This window comes from Talpa occidentalis, unplaced genomic scaffold (genome assembly GCF_014898055.3).
Source record: "Talpa occidentalis isolate TD23 unplaced genomic scaffold, MPIMG_talOcc4v2.1 talOcc4.7, whole genome shotgun sequence".
NCBI classification, from domain to species: Eukaryota; Metazoa; Chordata; class Mammalia; order Eulipotyphla; family Talpidae; genus Talpa; species Talpa occidentalis.
Window position 1 is genome coordinate 83,085,020 of NW_023605083.1, and position 19,235 is coordinate 83,104,254.

The 19,235-nt window shown below is 49.9% G+C and overlaps 1 protein-coding gene across 1 annotated transcript in view; it reads left to right on the forward strand.

Moving 5' to 3' along the window:
* Positions 1-19,235, forward strand: part of SARM1 (sterile alpha and TIR motif containing 1) — a 21,492-nt gene continuing 2,257 nt past the window's right edge. Inside the window, exons 1-8 of the mRNA XM_037492340.2 lie at positions 1-846; positions 7,439-8,057; positions 10,552-10,764; positions 11,025-11,116; positions 11,238-11,473; positions 12,965-13,067; positions 13,150-13,339; positions 19,070-19,191. Of these exons, the coding sequence (XP_037348237.1) occupies positions 377-846; positions 7,439-8,057; positions 10,552-10,764; positions 11,025-11,116; positions 11,238-11,473; positions 12,965-13,067; positions 13,150-13,339; positions 19,070-19,191 (2,045 nt within the window). The 5' untranslated portion in view covers positions 1-376. The remainder of the gene's footprint in view (positions 847-7,438; positions 8,058-10,551; positions 10,765-11,024; positions 11,117-11,237; positions 11,474-12,964; positions 13,068-13,149; positions 13,340-19,069; positions 19,192-19,235) is intronic.

Genomic DNA, 19,235 nt, shown 5'->3' on the forward strand with positions numbered 1-19,235 from the left:
CCGCTGCTTTTCGCGGGCGGGGCTGCTGCAAAGCATCTTTCTCCAGCGGATCCCCAGCTGCAGCCTGTCTTTGTTCTGGTTGCTGCCTCCTAGAGCGGCTGGCATCTGGCTCTCACCCCTGCCTCTCCCTTCCTGCCCACCCCCTGCCTCTGATCCGTAACCTCTTCACCCACCTCTCGGTCCCAGATCCTGCCTTCCCGCCTCCCCCAAACTTCGGGCCAGCTCCCTTGCCTGGTACCCTTCACTCCGGCCCTCCCTCCTGCATCTTCTTCGCCCCCACCCCGATCACTCTCAGGCCCCCCTTTTCCCAAGGTCCGGGTCGTTGCGCCCGGCCCCTCCCCTCCAGGCCGGGGATGTCCCCCGCAGCCCCGCGCGGATGGTCCTGACGCTTCTCCTCTCCGCCTACAAGCTGTGCCGCTTCTTCGCAATGTCAGACCCACGGCCCGGCGCCGAGCGATTAGCGGTGCCGGGCCCGGACCGGGGCGGCGGCGCGTGCCCCTGGTGGGCCGCAGGCGGCCGTGGGCCCCGCGAGGTGTCGCCCGGGGTAGGCACCGAGGTGCAGGGCGCCCTGGAGCGCTCACTGCCCGAGCTGCAGCAGGCACTGTCAGCGCTGAAGCAGGCGGGCGGCGCGCGGGCGGTGGGCGCCGGCCTGACCGAGGTCTTTCAGCTGGTGGAAGAGGCCTGGCTACTGCCGGCGGTGGGCCGCGAGGTAGCCCAAGGTCTGTGCGACGCTATCCGCCTGGATGGCGGCCTCGACCTGCTGCTGCAGCTGCTGCAGGCGCCGGAGCTGGAGACGCGAGTGCAGGCCGCGCGCCTGCTGGAGCAGATCCTGGTGGCTGAGAACCGGTGAGGGTGCGGGACTGGGGGGAGAATGCGAGGTGGGGGACATTAAGGGCGTTGGAGCACCTGGGCCCTCACACTGTGCCTTTCATGCCTCTCCTCACCAAATACCTGCTCTACACCCCCGCTGGGATCAGGGGATCCATTTCACAAATGAGGAAAATGAGGCTTGGGAAAGGAAAGTTTAGTGTCTTGCCCTGGAGTCACACAGCGAACTACTGGTGCATACAGGATTTGTTCCCAGGTGTGGTGGGGTGAGGAATAGGACAAGGAGAGGGGGAAGGGGGTAATAGGATCGGTATCTGTCCCTGGTTCCGAGGATGGAGATGGGATTCTTTGCCAGTGCCCCCTCCCCAATCCTACAGCCTTCCTCTCCACACGTCTGGATGCCCTTCTATGCCACCTGCTCTCTGCCTTCCCCTCTTGTTGAGAGAGGACGGGACCACGATGCAGGGGACATGTAAGCCTCCTGCTTCCTGCTTTCTTGTTTTGGTTCATGTAACAGGCCAGGCATGACCTCATTCTGTAGCTGCTAATGGGGAACAAAAGGTTTTCTGCTGGGATGGATAAGTGGGGGAAGAGAAAACAGGCATGGAGCTAGGTGGATGACAGGCAGAATGTCTGTTCTCTACCCCTCCTCCCCATAATGCCAAGGTGCAGCCGGTGAGGTTCAACTGAGGCCTGGCTGTCACTCTCTTGCCCACCTCTTGGGATCTCTCCTGGAAGATGCAGACTCCTGAGCACCCATTCTCTCCCCCCAACTTGATGCCAGAGCACATCAGCCTGTTATACCCCAGTCTCATGTTGAATCTCTGGCCCCTCAGGTTGAGAAGGGCTTGGGAAGGGTCACTTTTAGTTTGTGTATCTCTCACAAGTGTAATGGTAGTAGGTGAGGGATGCTTTCTCTGCCATTTACAAAAAATAAAAATAATCTTGTGGATGATGGAAGCAATATGACTGTCAAAAATACATGAATGAAGCTATTGAAGTTGTGAAAACCAAGTTAGGGTTCTGTTTGGTCAGCACATCTTCAATCTCCTATTTAATATCAGGTGCTCTGGTGAGGATGGGTTGTATATTTGGGGGTCAGCAAAGTGGGCTCACTGGATGTGGTGGGCCCAGTAAGTGGAGGGGCGTGTCTGTTCTGTAGGTGTGGTAAATGAGATGGTGAACCTATCACTAGAACTCCTGGGACTGACAGCTAGCACCCTAGGATGAGGAGGGGTGCAAGGTGGAGAGAATGCTGACATTTTCAAGTTTGAAAATAATCCTCACCTGGCTCAGAATCACTGAGAGGAATCACACCAATGAGTATCCCTGGTCCCAAGGAACAATGTACTGTTGGGGCCATCACTTCAGGACCAAGGACAGAGCTAGGTGTGCCTGGTCTTGAGCTTAAGTCTTCCCAAGGCAGAGTCCTCACCCCCCTTAGACTGTCAGGCTGGAAGGGAGAGAAGGGAGGCAACACGCTGAGAATTTGTTTATGAAGTCTTTTACTTCCTGCCACAACTAACCTTTTCTTTCTTTTTTTTTTTTAAAGATTTATTTATGCGTACAAGAACTAGGGTACAAACTTGTGCTGGGGTACAGACTAGGATGGAACTCATGCTGCAGAAGCTGCCGATAGCTTCATAGTGCTGAGACTTAACCCCTAGGCCACCAGGGAGGTCCATCCTCACCAATACTTTTTTCTTGACTTTTTCATAATAGCCATTCTAACTGGTATGACATGAAACCTCACTGTGGTTTTGATTTGTGTTTCCCTCATGACAAACAATGTGGATCTTTTCATGTGTCTGCTGTCATCGGTATGTCTTCTTTGGTGAAATGCCTATTTAGGTCCTTGCACATATATTGTTTTGTTATTGAGTTGTATGAGTTTATATATTTTGGATATTTGCCTCCTGTCTGATATATGATTTGAAAATATCTTCTCCAATTCGGTTGGATATAGTTCAATTTGTTTATATATTATTTCCCTTGCTGTTGGAGATAAATCCACAAATATATCACTAATGCTAATGTCAAAAAGCTTATCACCTATGTTTTATTCTATGTATTTTATGGTTTCAGGTCTTATATTCAAGTATTTAATTCATTTTGAATTAATTTTACTATATGGTGTAAGATTGTTTTCCAATTTTCCCAGCACCATTTATTGAGGAAACTTTCTTTTTTCCATTGCATGCTCTTTGCTCCTTTGTCATAAATTAGTTGTACACTTATGTGTGGTTTTGTTTCTGGGCTCTCAATTCTATTCTACTGACCCTTGTCCCTGTTTCTATTCCAGCACTGTGCTGTTTTTATTACCATAGTTTCATAACATGTGCATCATGTATACATGCTTGTATATATATACATGTGTATGTGTAGGTATATATATACATAAATATGTGTAGTAAGATTATTCTGGAAACACCAAGTACAGATGAAGAATCTTGAGCTCTAGAGATAGTCAGATGTGAGTTCAAATCCCAGCCATGCTTCTCACCAGCTGTGTTACCCTGGGCATTCATGTTACCTCTCTGAATTTTGGCTTTCTCGTTGGTAAAAGGAACAACTGCAGTGTCGACTGCCTGATTGGATAATTAGGACCCATTTATTCTGTTGAGCTGCAGTGACGCTCAGTGATCAACCCAGCATAGCTATGCTGGTCTTATGCCATGTTCTGGGATTACATGAGCCACACAAAGTCACAAGCACTGTGGTCATTGTGGTGCTCTCTGGGCAAGAACTCCATGGCTGACTGGGACTCTAAGACTTTGAAAGCAATGTCACCTATGGAGGACATCATTTGGGAAGGGCAGGAAGACAGGACATTTCTATCTCTGCATGGAGCACAGCAACTCTCCTGCCTGTTCTGCTGGCCTCCAGGCTCTCTCCCTTGGACCTGTCCTCTCCACAGCAGCCAGGATGAATTTTCTAAAACCCTTGCATGACCATGTTATTCCCCCTCCTTTCAAGGACTTCTCATTTGCCATCAAAATAAAGTATAGGGCCTCCCTGGTGATGCAGGAGTTAAAGACAGCACTATCAAGCTATCACCAGCTACTGCAGCATGAGTTCGATCCCTGGCCTGCCAGGGAGCTAACCCACATATGGCGCAGCAGACCTCTCCTGGCTCTCCTGCTGCTCCCCTCAGCAGAGTTTTCAGTAGATCTGCCTGTTCTGCTCCCCACTCTCTCTGGTGAATCCTCTTACACATACCCCTGCACCTCTGGCTTACACCCCAGTTCTTGTATGCATAAATAAATAAATCTTTAAAAAAAAATAAAGTACAAATGCTTTGAGATGACTTAAAAGCTCACCAGTACTCTTTCCTCATTCTCCCTTTAAACCCTGCACCTCAGCGTCAGAAATGGGGACTCATGCCATAGTCCCCCAAGTGAGCCAGCTCTCAGACACCTCCAGGCCTTTACGTGCATCTATGCTTGGAATGCAACCCCCTCCTTCTCCTGACTAATATCTTCACCATCTTTTTTACTTAATCCCATAGGCAGTTGTTCAGTGTATTTGTGTATCTTTCTATTTGTGTTCTGGTAAAATAATTTTAAAAACTAAGTTTTATTGAACTAACACTGGTTTATAACATTATGTAAGTATTCAGTATACAGCATTGTAATTGGACATCAGTATACACTATCTCATGATCACCACCAGAAGTCTAGTTTCCATCCATCACTATACAATGACCCCCCTTTACCCATTTCACCCACCTTATCTCCCTGCCGTTCTCCTGTTAACCATCAACCTGCCTCTGTATCTAAAAGTCTGTACTTGTTTCTTTGTTCTGTATATTCCAGATAATCTTTCATATGAATGAAATCATACAGTATTTGCCTTCCTTTGTAAGATTCACTTCACGTAGCATAATCCCCTCAAGGTCCATTCATGTTGTTGCAAATGGCAAGATTTCATCTTTCTTTATACATGAGCAGTATTCCATTGTATGTCTGTGTGTTTGTGTGTGTATATATTATATTTTCTTTATTCACACACCCACTGATGGACACTTAAGTTGTAAGTAATGCTGCAGTGAACATAGGAGTGCTCATATCTTTTTAAATTAGTATTTTCATATTCCTTGGATAAATAACCAAAATACAATAGCTGGATTATATGATATTTCTATCCTTTTTTTAAGATTTATTTATTTATGCATACAAGAGCTGGGGTACAGGCCATAGATGTGGGGGATGAGAGGATCCACCAGAGACAGAATGGGGAACAGTACAGGTAGATTGACTGAAATGCACTGCTAAGGGGAGCAGCAGGCAAGACAGGAGAGGTCTGCCTCACCATGTGGGTTTCTCCCTGGCCAGCTGGGGATCGAACTCGCGCTGCAGAAGCTGTGGATTGCTTCAAAGTGTGGTGCTTAACCCCTTGCACCACCAGGGAAGCCCTCCCTGTATGTATGTGTTTTTAATTTATGCAAATGGTATAAATTATTTTTCCCACTCAGCAATATGTCTCAATATCCTTCACATTGCTGCATTACCATGTACTCAGTCACGTGCTCCATAGTCCCTCACGTGGGCACTTGCCTCCTTCTTCATGCTCCCTGGATTGACACCAAACTGCCCTAACTTCCCCTATCACAAACAGCACTTATGCAAACAGCCTTGTCCATGCCCTCGGGGTCTGTGTGACATTCTCTTTGGCTATCAGCAAAAAAGCCCTAATTTCTGGCTCATAGGAAATGTATCTCCTGTTTCACCCACTTATCCAACCTGCTCTCCAGATTGACTGCCCCAGCCTCAACCTTTACCCAGGGTGTTCAGGGAGTTCATAGCCCTTCTTCCCACCAACCTTCTGTCTTTCCCAGCTTCTGCTTTTTGCCCATCTATTAAGCATGAAGTGATAGCTGATGCTTTAATTTTTCATTTCTCTGATTATGAATGAGTCAGAGCCCCATATTATTTGCCTGATAATATTTGGATTTCCTCCTTTAAATTGCCCATGTATGTCCTCTGCCTATTTTCTAGTAGATTCACTACCTTTTTTTTTGCTGGCTTGTATGTTTATTTATATATTCTATATGTAAATTCCTTTTGATTTTATATTTTCCCTGTGGGTTGGTTTTAGATATTGTGAATATCTCTGTCTTTCATTTTTCAGTCTTTCTTTTTCTTTTTCTTTTTTTGGCCTTTCTTCTATTCCTTAAATATGCCAAGCTCATCAGCCCTTAGGACTTTGTCCTTGTTGTTCTCTGCCTGTTGTGCTCTTCTCCCAGATCTTTGCAAGCAGAGGTCTCTGAAAGTGTAGCTTGGCAGGCTCATGCCTCCACCCAGGCATGTCCTGTTTTTGCTGTCTATTACATCACCCTGGTTTTGCTATCATGGTGATATCACTGTTATCTTGGTCATTCATTATTTACTTGGTTTTTTTTTTAAAGATTTGTTTATTTATGCATACAAGAACTAGGGTATTAGCCAGAGGTGCAGAGGGTGAGTGGATTCACCAGAGACAGAGTGGGGAACGGAACAGGCAGACTGACTGAATACACTGCTCAGCGGAGCAGGGGGCGAGACAGGAGAGGTCTGCTGTGCCATATGGGTAGTTCCCTGGCTGGCCGGGGATCGAAATTGTGCTGCAGAGGCTGCGGATAGCTTCATAGTGCGGTGCTTAACCCCTTGCACCACTAGGGAGGCCCACATTATTTACTTGTTTTTTAAAGATTTATTTTTATTTATTTATGCATACAAGAACTGGGGTACAGGCCAGAGGTGTGGGAGTGAGAGGATTCACCAGAGACAGAGTGGGGAGCAGAACAAGCGGATCTACTGAAATACACTGCTGAGGGGAGCAGTGGGTGAGACAGGAGAGGTCTGCTGTGCCATGTGGGTCAATTCCCTGGCCAGGGATTAAACTCATGCCACAGTGGCTGGCGATAGCTTGGTAGCACTGAGACTTAACACCTGCGCCACCAGGGAGGCCCTCATTCATTATTTACTTGCTTGTTGTTTGTCTCCATATTAACTGGCATAAGGACCAGTCATTCTTCGTTACTGTTGCACTTCAGCCCCTAGTGCCCAGAACCTAGTAGGTCCTCAATAAACTTCTGTTGAGTGAGGAATAGATACACCTCAGTCATGCTGCAGCATGGAGTGAAGAGGTAGGGTCCTCAAGGGACACTTCACAGGATAATAAGAAGTTAACATTTATTGAGTCTTTCCTGTGGGCCTGGCACTGTGTCAAGCACTTTGTGTGGATTGTCACATTAGTCCTCACAATAATGCTAAGAGGTAAGGTATTCTTTGTATCCTATTTATGAGAAGAGAAAAGTGAGTTACAAAGATAATGGCAGAGAAACTAGAAAAAGACAAAGAAAGCAGGACCCAGGGCATCTGCTCCAGAACTAGGATATAGCTTGGGGAAGGGTGAAGGGCAAAAGGAGGTGTGGCCAGGATGGAGTACCCTCCCAGGGCAGGAGGGGAAGTTGGGAGGCAGGGAGGGTAACGCTCTCCCCATGTCTCATGACACTCGTGAGGCCCAGAGATGACCAGCTGGTGGATGACCAGGAGGTGACCCCCAGGGGCAAACCAAGGTCCCCAAATCAAAGCAACTCCACCGACCCCCTCCCACTTTCTCTTACTAGGGACCGAGTGGCGCGCATCGGGCTGGGCGTGATCCTAAACCTGGCAAAGGAGCGCGAGCCAGTGGAGCTGGCGCGGAGCATAGCAGGCATCTTGGAGCACATGTTCAAGCACTCGGAGGAGACCTGCCAGCGGCTGGTGGCGGCCGGTGGCCTGGACGCGGTGCTGTACTGGTGCCGCCGCACGGACGCGGCGCTGCTCCGCCACTGCGCGCTGGCGCTGGCCAACTGCGCGCTTCACGGGGGCCAGGCGGCGCAGCGGCGCATGGTGGAGAAGCGCGCCGCGGAGTGGCTCTTCCCGCTCGCCTTCTCCAAAGAGGACGAGCTGCTGCGGCTGCATGCCTGCCTCGCGGTGGCAGTGCTGGCAACCAACAAGGAGGTGGAGCGCGAGGTGGAGCGCTCGGGGACGCTGGCACTCGTGGAGCCGCTGGTCGCCTCGCTAGACCCCGGCCGATTCGCCCGCTGCCTGGTGGACGCCAGCGACACAAGCCAGGGCCGCGGCCCCGACGACCTGCAGCGCCTCGTGCCGCTGCTCGACTCGTCGCGTTTGGAAGCACAGTGCATCGGGGCTTTCTATCTCTGCGCCGAGGCGGCGATCAAGAGCCTGCAGGGCAAAACCAAGGTCGGTGGGGTGGGGCCGGGCGGGGTTAGACAGCGTCTGGGGAGGCTTTTCAGAGGAAGTGACGTTGAACTAGGTGGGTGAAGCAAGAAGGTTGAAGCACCAGTCTTCCGGCCTGGAAGGCAAAGTTTTTAAGCAGGAGCACTTACTTGTATTTTACAAAAATTACCCTGGCGGCTGCATCCCAGAGCTGGGATTGGGTGAAGTTGGAGGCCAGGGTGCCAGAGAGGAGGCCATAAAGGGGGTCATTGGAAAGACGCAGGTCTCTGCTAGGGCATGACAGCAGAGGCAAAATGAAACAGAAGGCTTCCAAAGGTCCTGAAGAGAGAGAATTAGAACTTAGTGTGTAGCTGGGTGAAGAGGAAGGGGAAGCTGAGGATGACTCCCTTCTTTGGATACAAGCATCCCAGTGCATGGTGACACTGGTACAAAAAGTGAACTGGGTGAGAGAAAGGTTGGAATTGGGGTGGGGCTGCCCATTAGTTCACCAGACGGTTTGAGGGGCCTGAGAGATGAGCAGCTGGAAAGCTCTGGTGAACCATGTCATCGTTTGGGTCTGGAGTCCAGGATGTAGATGAGATGTAGAGACAGAGGCTTGGGGGCAGAGCATTGCTGTATCAGCCAGCTAACTCCTGAGTCTCAAGAGGTCCCATTCTCAGGGCCCAGTCTGAAGCTGTTTTAATTTGCAATGTCACCTTTGATACCTGACTTCCTCTCTCTGGGCCTCTACATGCCTCGTTTTAAAAAAAGATTCATTGGGCCTCCCCGGTGGCGCAGCAGTTGAGCGCTGGGTTGCGAAGCTGCCCGCAGCCTCTGCAGCGCCAGTTCGATCCCCGGCCGCTTGCCGGCCACCGGAGGAGGGTCCCACATGGCGCGCAGACCTCTCCTGCCGCCCGCTGCTCCCCTCAGCAGTGTACTTCGGTCCTTCTGCCTGCTCTGCTTTCCCGCTCTGGCTCTGGTGAATTCTCTCACCCTCCGGTGCTTCTGACTGTACCCAGTGCTTGTATAAATAAATAAATAAATCTTTAAAAAAAAAAAAAAGAAGTATTAAAAAAAGATTTATTTACTTACGCATACAAGAACTGGCATCTAGGACAGGTACAGGGGATAAGCGGATTCACCAGAGACAGAGTGGGGAACAGAACAGACGGATTGATTGAAATACACTGCTGAGGGGAGCAGCAGGTGAGACAGGAGAGGTCTAGGTGGGATAACCCACTAACAGGTGGGTTACTTCCCTGGCTGAGAATTGAACTCAGGCCACAGTGGCTGGCGATAGCTTGATAGTGCTGAGACTTTAATCCCTGCGCCACCAGGGAATACATGCCTCATTTTTATCCTCTGGGAAATTGAAGAAATGGGCCACAGTATCAGTTCTTACCCTGGATGGGGGACTAGTAAAAGTTAAATTTTCAAAGGGTTGCATTTTCTGATTTTTAAATATTACAGAATCCAGATTATCCCTTAAAGTTACCCCCCTCCTTTACGTTCCTCTGGGGGGTCCGCTGGGGTGGGCACAGGGAGTGTCACATGCCTCATGAACAACTCTGACCATAGCTGTCACCCGGGGTTGCTCAGGGAACATGTCTTACAGATGACTGTCACCCATCAGGTGTCCCCAAAGATCAAGAAAAGACTGTTGTGTGAGGGGGTCACTGAGGTTTCTTCTAAGGTCCAGTGTTCTAGGAGTTTCTGATTCTCCCATCTATCCCCAGGATTGAGCCATGGGAGAACTGGTTTACAAAGCAGGGCATTCTGCTTTGGGAGAAAGGAACATGAAGAAGGGAGTGAGGACCCCAAGGACTAGGATTAGGTCTGGGCAGCAGCCGAGACTACCAACAAGGTCAAGCGAGTGCAGTTTAATGACGACATTGAGCCGCCATGCTGTGCCCTGCACTGTGCCAGGTGTGGGACTCTAGGGGTCACTAAGACATAACTAGATAAAGGTCTAGGGGAAGCTGCGGTATCAACTAGGTACAGTAGCTTTCAGAGTGAAGTACAAGGTCTAATTGGAGAGGTGGGCCAAACTGGGGGAATCAAATCTCATCAATTTGTATTTTAGCAAATGAGTAAGATTCCTACAATGCTGGAAGAACTAAGGTCTGGGAACATTATGGGCAAATGTCCGAAAGTAGGAGAGTCAGCCTTGGTGGTCAGGCAGGTGTGGGCTGGGGAAAGGCAAGGTGAAACTGCTGAGCAGCGGGCGGAGGATACACTACACCTGGCCTGGCGTCCGTACTGAGAGTTCAGACATTATCCTAGGGCAGGTGTAGGCTGTAGAGGGCAAACATGAGTCGGCCCTAGCTTACCTAGTTAAGAGTTGAAAGAATTTCAAGAGGGGGAATCCACATGACTTAGTGATTTATTGAATGAAGGCAGAGGTAGGGCTGATGGTGGGACTCTCGGCCTTGAGAAAAAGCTCGGGAAGGGTGGGAGTGTTTTTGGGTGCTGCTGGAAAGCTGCTGGATCCAAACACCCTCTCCTCACCCCTCCTTAGGTATTTAGCGACATTGGTGCCATTCAGAGCCTGAAACGCCTCGTTTCCTACTCCACCAATGGCACCACGTCGGCGCTGGCCAAGCGCACCCTGCGCCTGCTGGGTGAGGAGGTGCCGCGGCCCATCCTGCCCTGCGTGGTCAGCTGGAAGGAGGCCGAGGTCCAGACGTGGCTGCAGCAGATCGGCTTCTCCCAGTACTGCGAGAGCTTCCGGGTAGTCCGAGCCAGCGCATCCCCGAGGGTCCCTGCCGCCAGGGGTGCCCTGCACTAGGGGCCTGCGCCCCTTCCCAGCCCGCACACCCTCCACCAGCGTGATCTTCTAGGGAGGGGGGAGACTTGACTCAAAGGGTCACTCGGCCCTAATCTGGGTCCATCCACCACCCCCAAAACCATATCCACTTCCCTCTCCTGGATGTGCTTGGGGTGCAGTGGCTAAGCCAGGGAACCCTTCTTTACATCTGACCCCTCCCCCAGGAGCAGCAGGTAGATGGCGACCTGCTCCTTCGGCTCACGGAGGAGGAACTCCAGACCGACCTGGGCATGAAATCGGGCATCACCCGCAAGAGGTACGAAGCTTCCAGATCGCCTGCGTCCCCTTCCCTCCCTGCAACCAGGTCTAATCAAACGCCCCCTCCGCCACTAGCCAGTTCCTCAGGACCTCAGCGTCCTCTCCTCCGTGGGCTACAGATTCTTTAGGGAGCTCACGGAGCTCAAGACCTTCGCCAACTACGCTACGTGCGACCGCAGCAATCTGGCCGACTGGCTGGGCAGCCTGGACCCGCGCTTCCGCCAGTACACGTACGGCCTGGTCAGCTGCGGCCTGGACCGTTCGTTGCTGCACCGCGTGTCGGAGCAGCAGCTCCTGGAAGACTGTGGCATCCGCCTGGGCGTGCACCGCGCCCGCATCCTCACGGCCGCCCGAGGTGAGCCTGCTGGCGCCCTGTCCCGGCCGCCCGCGCCCCTCCTTACCCACCCAACCCTGGAGGAGTGAGGGGAGACACTAGGGGGGGTCTTAGCGCCTCCCTGCAGATGGAGCATTTAACCTCAGTTGGTGGGAAGGCCCGGAGTTCACAGATTAGTCCCAGCAACAACACTTAGAAAGTATGCGTGTTTAGGGAGGTCATGGGGGCAGAAGGGGGCCTAGGGCTCTAGTAACCTTTATTTACTAATTTATTTTAATGCACTAATTTACTATTTAGCTAACACTTATTGTCAATTACTTGAAACTTTTTAAATAAAAGGGGGTATAATTTAACCTAAAAGTATCCGGTTTCAAGAGTTTTGAGAAATGCATATCCCTGTGTAACCAATATCATCAGACAATGAACTTTTCAACCAAGGGTGTTAATTTTAAAGATGGTGAAACTAAAATTTAAAGAACTTAAATACACTTCCCATTGTTATAAAAGCCATTAAATAATGGAACTGGGATCTGAAGTTTTCTGCTTCATAGGCAGACAAGTGTTATCTGTGAGTGTCAGATCTGAATATTACAAGATGGATTCTTTTCAGTCAGCCATTCATTCAGCAAATATGTGCTAATATGCACCTGAGTAGAGGCTCCCCGCCCCCAAAAAGGACAGGGAGTAGCCTTTGGCGCAATTCTTTGGCTTCCACTAGAGCAGATCAGCTTTATCATTCTACATCGCAACTCTCAATAAAACTCCAAGATTTCATTTCCTAAAATCAGTGTTCGATGGCAATAATAGCTTGCAAACCCTTCCTATGGGAGTAGGAAGCCAGGCATAGTTTCAAAGCACGCTCACATTCGCTGTGTAGCCATAGCAAACAGGTTAGCTAGCCAAATGTGGATTTGGGGAGCCCACTGAGGGGTGAAGTTGGGGGACTGGACACAGGGACGGCCCTTGCTCTGAAGTCCCGGATGTTTAGTGGAAGAATCCACAGCGCACAGTGCCTGGCTCTGAGTACTGAAGGTCAGCTCCATGAGGTGGAGTTTGTTTAGTTCATGGCTATATCTCAAGCACTCAGAATAGTGAAGTGTAGTAAATATGTGTTATATGTTGAGTGAATGAATGAGAGGCAGTAGTTGAAGCTGATCCCAGGTTTATGGTTTTGGTGGAAAAGTAGGAAGAAGGGGGCCAGGGAGGATTTGGGCTCTCGGGTTTGGAGCACCTGTGGGCAGTTCGCTGTGCAGGGCTTGAGTTGTGGAGCGAAGCTGAGGCAGGGCTGGAGGTGCATATCGATGTCCCTAAAATATAATACCTGCCTCCAAAAAGGCAAACAATAGTTTGCAATCTTACTTCTTTTCAGCCCCTCTGTCCACCTCAGAGACCCATTTTGGAGCCAGCCCCTCCCTGGACTGGACTGAAAGGGCTGCAAGGACAGGGGATGATGTATCTCATGGTGAAATGGGGAGGGACCACCCTCATCAAACCTTCTCTTGTCTGCCTCAGAAATGCTGCACTCCCCACTGCCCTGCACCATCTGCAAGCCAGGTGGAGATGCCCCGGATGTCTTCATCAGCTACCGCAGAAACTCAGGTTCCCAGCTGGCCAGGTGAGGAGGGGCAGCCAGGCAGGCAGGCGGGCAGCCTGGGGCCTTGCGACAGGCCACGGAATGACAGAGGACTTCTTTGCAGCCTCCTGAAGGTGCACTTGCAACTGCACGGCTTCAGTGTCTTCATCGATGTGGAGAAGCTGGAAGCAGGCAAGTTCGAGGACAAGCTCATCCAGAGCGTCATGAGTGCCCGCAATTTTGTGCTGGTGCTCTCAGCGGGGGCACTGGACAAGTGCATGCAGGATCACGACTGTAAGGACTGGGTGCACAAGGTAGGTGCTGGCTCTGCTGTCAGTACTGGGGGTGGACACATAGTAGACACTTACTGAACACATGCAGGATGGATGGGTCCATTCACATCACAACATTAATCAGTGAATAGAAACAGGGACTGGGACTGAGGGATGCTGTCGTCATCTGATGGGGGTCCTTGCCCTAAGGCAGCAAAAGAAGACAAGAACATGCCCAGAATGCCTAATGCTAAGTGAGATGGTGAAACTCTTGTTTGATGTGGGTATATGGAGAAGAGAAAAAAACACTGAGGGCTGGAATAATCAGGGAAGGCTTCATGGAGGAAGCTGGCCTTGAGAGAAGTCTTAAGAATTTATTAGTGAAAGAGAAGTCATCCCAGGCAGGGGAACAACATAAGCAAGGAGCAAAGTAAGGATGAAAATGGTTCCTCAAGCCTACATGTGTCACTGGTATTGCTTTCTCTATCTTACACATGAAGAAATTGAGGCTCAGAAAAGTAGAATAATTTTTCCTCTGGCCACACTACTGATGTCAAGACAAAAAGCTGGGCTTTGAACTCTGCCTGACTCCAGAGCCCATGCTCTTTCCTAGGACCCAGCTGTGTTCCACGGCACAGGTCTGAGGCAAGGAAAGTTGGGGGATAGGACTGGGTTCAGCAGACACTAGAATGATTGCCTGTTTTTCTTTCGAACCCCAAGTTCGATGACATGGTGTTAGTAGCTTGAAATCAGACACAATGGGAGTCATTACACTAATGAAATTGGTAAACACTACAAATCAGGGTTTTAGTTGTTTGGTTGGCTTTTTCTACCTCTGGAGAGCTACTTGTTAACCATTTGCCAGCATACTGCTGGCTGGATTAGAACTATGGAAGCAAATTGTGGGGTTGAGTTTAAAGCTTTGAGAAAAGGGGCCTGCGAGAGCAGTGATAGCAGTCCAGTGGCTTCAGGAGCAACCTCTGACACTAAGGTGAGCCCAGAGTGACATTGGGGCAGGGCCAAGCCTTAGAGGCCATGCACGAGCAGCTTAGGACTGACTGGGCTGGTTTGGGAAGGTGCGCTGGGCCAGGAGAGACACCCTGGAGGAACTTGGCTAGTGGCCTCGAGCAGGTGGCAGGCAGCCTTCTGAGAGAGCAAGAAGTATCTGTGAGCTCCACGAGAGCTCAGATCAGTCTTGCTCACAATGCATCCTCCATGCCTAAATCCAAGCATGGCACAAAGCATGGCACATCTCTCAAAAAGTTTATGGAACCCTACATAACTATTAGGTTACCAGTCTGGAAGACTTGAAGTTCCCATTCTTAACCAGCTAAGTGATCTTGAATAAGCCTTTAGCCGTCTCTCTTAGCCAGTCTCTGAATCTGTGAAACAAATGTCTAAAGTTCCCAAATAAATTGCTGTGGGGTGAGAATTCAAGTGCTCACTGTGGTTTTGTTGAAAAAAACCTTCACTTGAAATATAGTCTGAGTCAGAGGCCTGGCCCTTCCTGGAAGTGTGTGGTATGTGTTATGTTGGGTCTGTCTGTCTGTCTCAGGAACAAGTCCCCTCTCTGTGTTTCCTTCTTCTCCTTTTTTAAAATGAAGAGGTTCCCCAGAAAGTTGGTCAGAGTTGAAGTTATACAGGTTCTTTCTTCAGAAAGGCTCTGATCCACAAGGGTGTTTGGCACCCATCAGTGTCTCAGTCGACTGCAAGGAAGGAGAGGCAGTCTCAGTCGACTGCAAGGGTCAGGGAGTGGGTGGTGGTGGCAGCTTTTGCCTTGGGCCAGTCTCAAAGACTCCGTCATCCCTCCTTGGTTGCTTTGAGTCCTTAATTGCCTCCTGTTTTTAAACTCCTTTCCGTGAAGCCACATTTAGTGGGTAATCAATATAGAAAACCACAAGTGGACTGCACTCAAGAAAGTCCAATCTTTGTGGTTCTCCCTTGAAAGGAAAAAAAAAATTCAGTAAGTACTTACCAGAGCATCCATTAATAGTAAGTAATATCCTCAGAACAATCTTGTGAATGAGGTTTATTACCCCCACTTTACAGAGGAGGAAATAATTACACCTATTGTTTATTAAGTATTCACAATGTGCTACGTGCTGTTCTAACCACTTGCCATGAGATGTAACTGCAGTTATTCTTCCAACAGTCCTACAAGTAAGGACCATTGTTTTCCTTACTTCACATTTTAGAAAACAGAGGCTTGGAGATCTTGTTTTTGCCTCAGGTCACAGAACCTGTGTCGGAGATACAATGTGAACCCAGATCTGATGATTCCAGAGTGCAGCCCCTAACTGCTAAACTGTGGTCTCATTCATTCAGCCAGCCAGCCAGTCAGCCAGCCAGCCATTATTTAGCAAGGGCTAACTATGGGCAGGGCTTTGTGAAAGACTGAGTAAAAACAAGACATGGTCCCTGCCCTTGTGTCTAGTGGGGAAGACAGATATTAAGTAAATTACTCATCAATCCATTTAAATTAGCAACTGTAGTATGTGCTGCAGAGCCTGGGAGAGCCTGTAATGGGGGATCTGACTTGGTCAGGGAAGGGAGAGAAGACTTTCAGAAGAAAATGTTGATTGAATACAGATAAGGGAAAAAATAGGTATTATTTAGGTGAAGGGGAAGTACATTCTAGACAGAGGAGGAAACAGCTTGTCCAAAGACCCTGTACAGGGCCTCCCTGGTGGCTAAAGGGGTTAAGTCGCAGTACTGTGAGGTTATCCGCAGCCACTGCAGCACAGCACGGGGTGGGGGGTGGAGGCTGACCCACATGGCGCAGCAGACCTCTCCTGTCTGGCCTGCTGCTCCCCTCAGCAGTGTATTTCAGTCAGTCTGCCTGTTCTATTCCCCACTCTGTCTCTGGTGAATCCTCTTAGCCCTGCACCTCTGTCATATACCCCAGTTCTTGTATGCATAAATAAATAAATAAATATTTTCTTTTTAAAAAGTGAAAAAAAAAAAACCAAACACCCTGTGCAGGGAGGGAGAATGACAAATCTAAGGGGATTGCAAGGTCTGGAAGGACAGTACAGGGGTAGAGTTTGAGAATTAGACTGTAACCAGCCTCACAGGCCTTGCTGACCACACTAAGGAGCTTGAACTTGATTCTAAGAGCCATGTAAAGTCTTGAAGCATTTTTTTTTTAAAGATTTATTTATTCATGGGCCTCCCCGGTGGCGCAGTGCTTGAGCACTGGGTTGCGAAGCTGCCCGCAGCCTCTGCAGCGCCGGTTCGATCCCCAGCTGCTCCCTGGCCACCGGAGGAGGGTCCCACATGGCGCGCAGACCTCTCCTGCCGCCCGCTGCTCCCCTCAGCAGTGTACTCGGTCCTTCTGCCTGCTCTGCTCCCCGCTCTGGCTCTGGTGACTTCTCTCACCCTCCCGCGCTTCTGACTGTACCCAGTGCTTGTATAAATATAAATAAATAAACAAATAAATAAAAAATATTTAAAAAGATTTAAATATTTATTTATTTATTTATTTAAAAATAAAAAAAAGATTTATTTATTCATTTGCACAAGCACTGGGTACAGTCAGAAGCGTGGGAGGGTGAGAGAATTCACCAGAGCCAGAGCAGGGAACAGAACAGGCAGACTGATTAAAATACACTGCTGAGGGGAGCAGCAGGCGTGGCAGGAGAGGTCTGCGCGCCATGTGGGACCCTCGCTGGTGGCCGGGGATTGAACCGGTGCTGCAGAGGCTGCGGGCAGCTTTGTAGCCCAGTGCTCAACTGCTGCGCCACCAGAGGAGACCCAAGTCTTGAAGCATTTTAAGAAGGAGTGGTGTGATCAGATGTGTACTTTGTGAAGTGTAGCTAGATGAAGGGGCAATGTGGAGAATGAGCTAGAGAGGGCAAGAGTGAGCAAAGACACACCTGGTGGGTTCTAGAGATAATGGGGGTAGGAAAAGGCTGGTTGTGCTGGGGTGGAAGTAGGAAAAAATGGGTGGATTTGAGAATTAAGTGAGGGATACAGTTGACAGGGCCCATGATGGATTCATTTGGGTCTCTCCCCTGGCCGGCCAGGAATGGAACCCGCACTGCAGAGGCTGCGGACAGCTTCACAGTGCTGCGCTCAACCCACTGCGCCACCAGAGAGGCCCGTGATGGATTCATTTGGATGCAGGGTTATGTTTTTCTTCTGAAAAACAAATCGTGTGGGTTTTTTCCCACACCAACAATCAATTCTCCAACACCAGATGGGTATCCCACCATTTAATCCTGATGCTAAATATCCAGAACAAATGTGAAACTAGAGGTTTCAGGGCTCATTCTCACAATTGGGCCTTAATTTCAAATGTTCTAGGCTCTCCACACTTCTGACTTGGCTACAAATTCAGAGCTTCCCCCTTTCAGGTTCAATAATTTCCTAAAATGACTCACAGAACTCAGGAAAGCTCTTTTTTTTTTTTTTTTTAAATAGAGGCATGTTTTATTTGTTTGTTTGTTTGTTTATACATGAACTGGGTACAGTCAGAAGCGCGGGAGGGTGAGAGAATTCACCAGAGCCAGAGCGGGGAGCAGAGCAGGCAGAAGGACCAAAGTACACTGCTGAGGGGAGCAGCGGGCGGCAGGCGAGGTCTGCGCGCCATGTGGGACCCTCCTCCAGTGGCCGGGGAGCAGCCGGGGATCGAACTGGTGCTGCAGAGGCTGCGGGCAGCTTCGCAACCCAGCGCTCAACCGCTGCGCCACCGGGGAGAACCTCAGGAAAGCTCTTCACTACTACTGATGTGCTGCAGAAGATATGACTGAGGAACGTACAAGTGGAGAAGATGCACTGGCCAAGATATGAGGGTGCAGGCAGGAGACACAGAGCTTCCACGCTGCTGTGCAACCACCCAGGCTGGGCAGGTTCATTGTTGATTCTCACAGACAAAAAAGAGAATTTTGGAGCCTTTGGCATATCTTACAGACCTTTAATGCTGAATCAGGGGACAAACCGGCAGGCAGGGAGACCGCAGCTGAGCCCACTGGCCTCAGAGTGATGCCGCTACCATTCTCGAAGTTAAGGCCAGCGCTGACGACCTTTCAGTCCTGGCTTCTGGGCACAGGTGTCTGTTTACATATGTGCATGCACGTGCTCTCTGGGCCTAGGTATCCATAGTCAAAAGTGTGTGTGCCCTGCACACCTCTCCACCCTGGGCACCCCTGTGTGTGAGCAACCTAGGAGGAATACAAGTCCTCTGGTGGTAGAGGATAGAGGTGGGAGGGTGGAAAAAAGCCCCAGCTAACTCCATTTTCCCTGCACATGCCTTCTCCAGCTCACCCTCCCAGCACCTAGATGTGTTCACAATGCAGCTGGTGCTTAGGGGCTGTTGTGGATGTTTGCATAGGTGTGATCAAATCAATGGCTACTAGGGACTGGACTTACTCTCCAGCCTCTTTCCCCTGCCAGGAGGGCGGCGAAGCAGAGTATGAGGGTGGTGGGTGGCTAAAAGCTCTCAAATCATAGCTTCGTCTTTCTGGTAATCAGCCCCCATGCTGACGTTAGGTCTAGGCACTAGGCCTCCCTTACTACTCCCCCCACTCCCTCACTCTGTCTCCCAATCATCTAGTGATTCCAAGGCTTTTAGGAGCTCTGTGTTGAGAACCGGGGAGAAAGACCAGTTGTTTTTAATTATATTAGAGGGGCAAGGAAGAAGTCAAGGTGGACTGCAGCACCAGCACCTCTACTCTGGGTTGGGCCTGTGCTATTGGCCCCCCAGTGATACCTAGCCCCAAAGCCCATGCATGCAGACTCAGGTCTCTTCGTCCTCCCCTCTTCTTTCTCCAGGAAATTGTGACTGCTTTGAGCTGCGGCAAGAACATAGTGCCCATCATTGACGGCTTCGAGTGGCCAGAGCCGCAGGCCCTGCCCGAGGACATGCAAGCTGTGCTCACCTTCAATGGCATCCAGTGAGGAGGGGCTAGTGGGCACACAGGTCCCCAGCCGGCGGCTC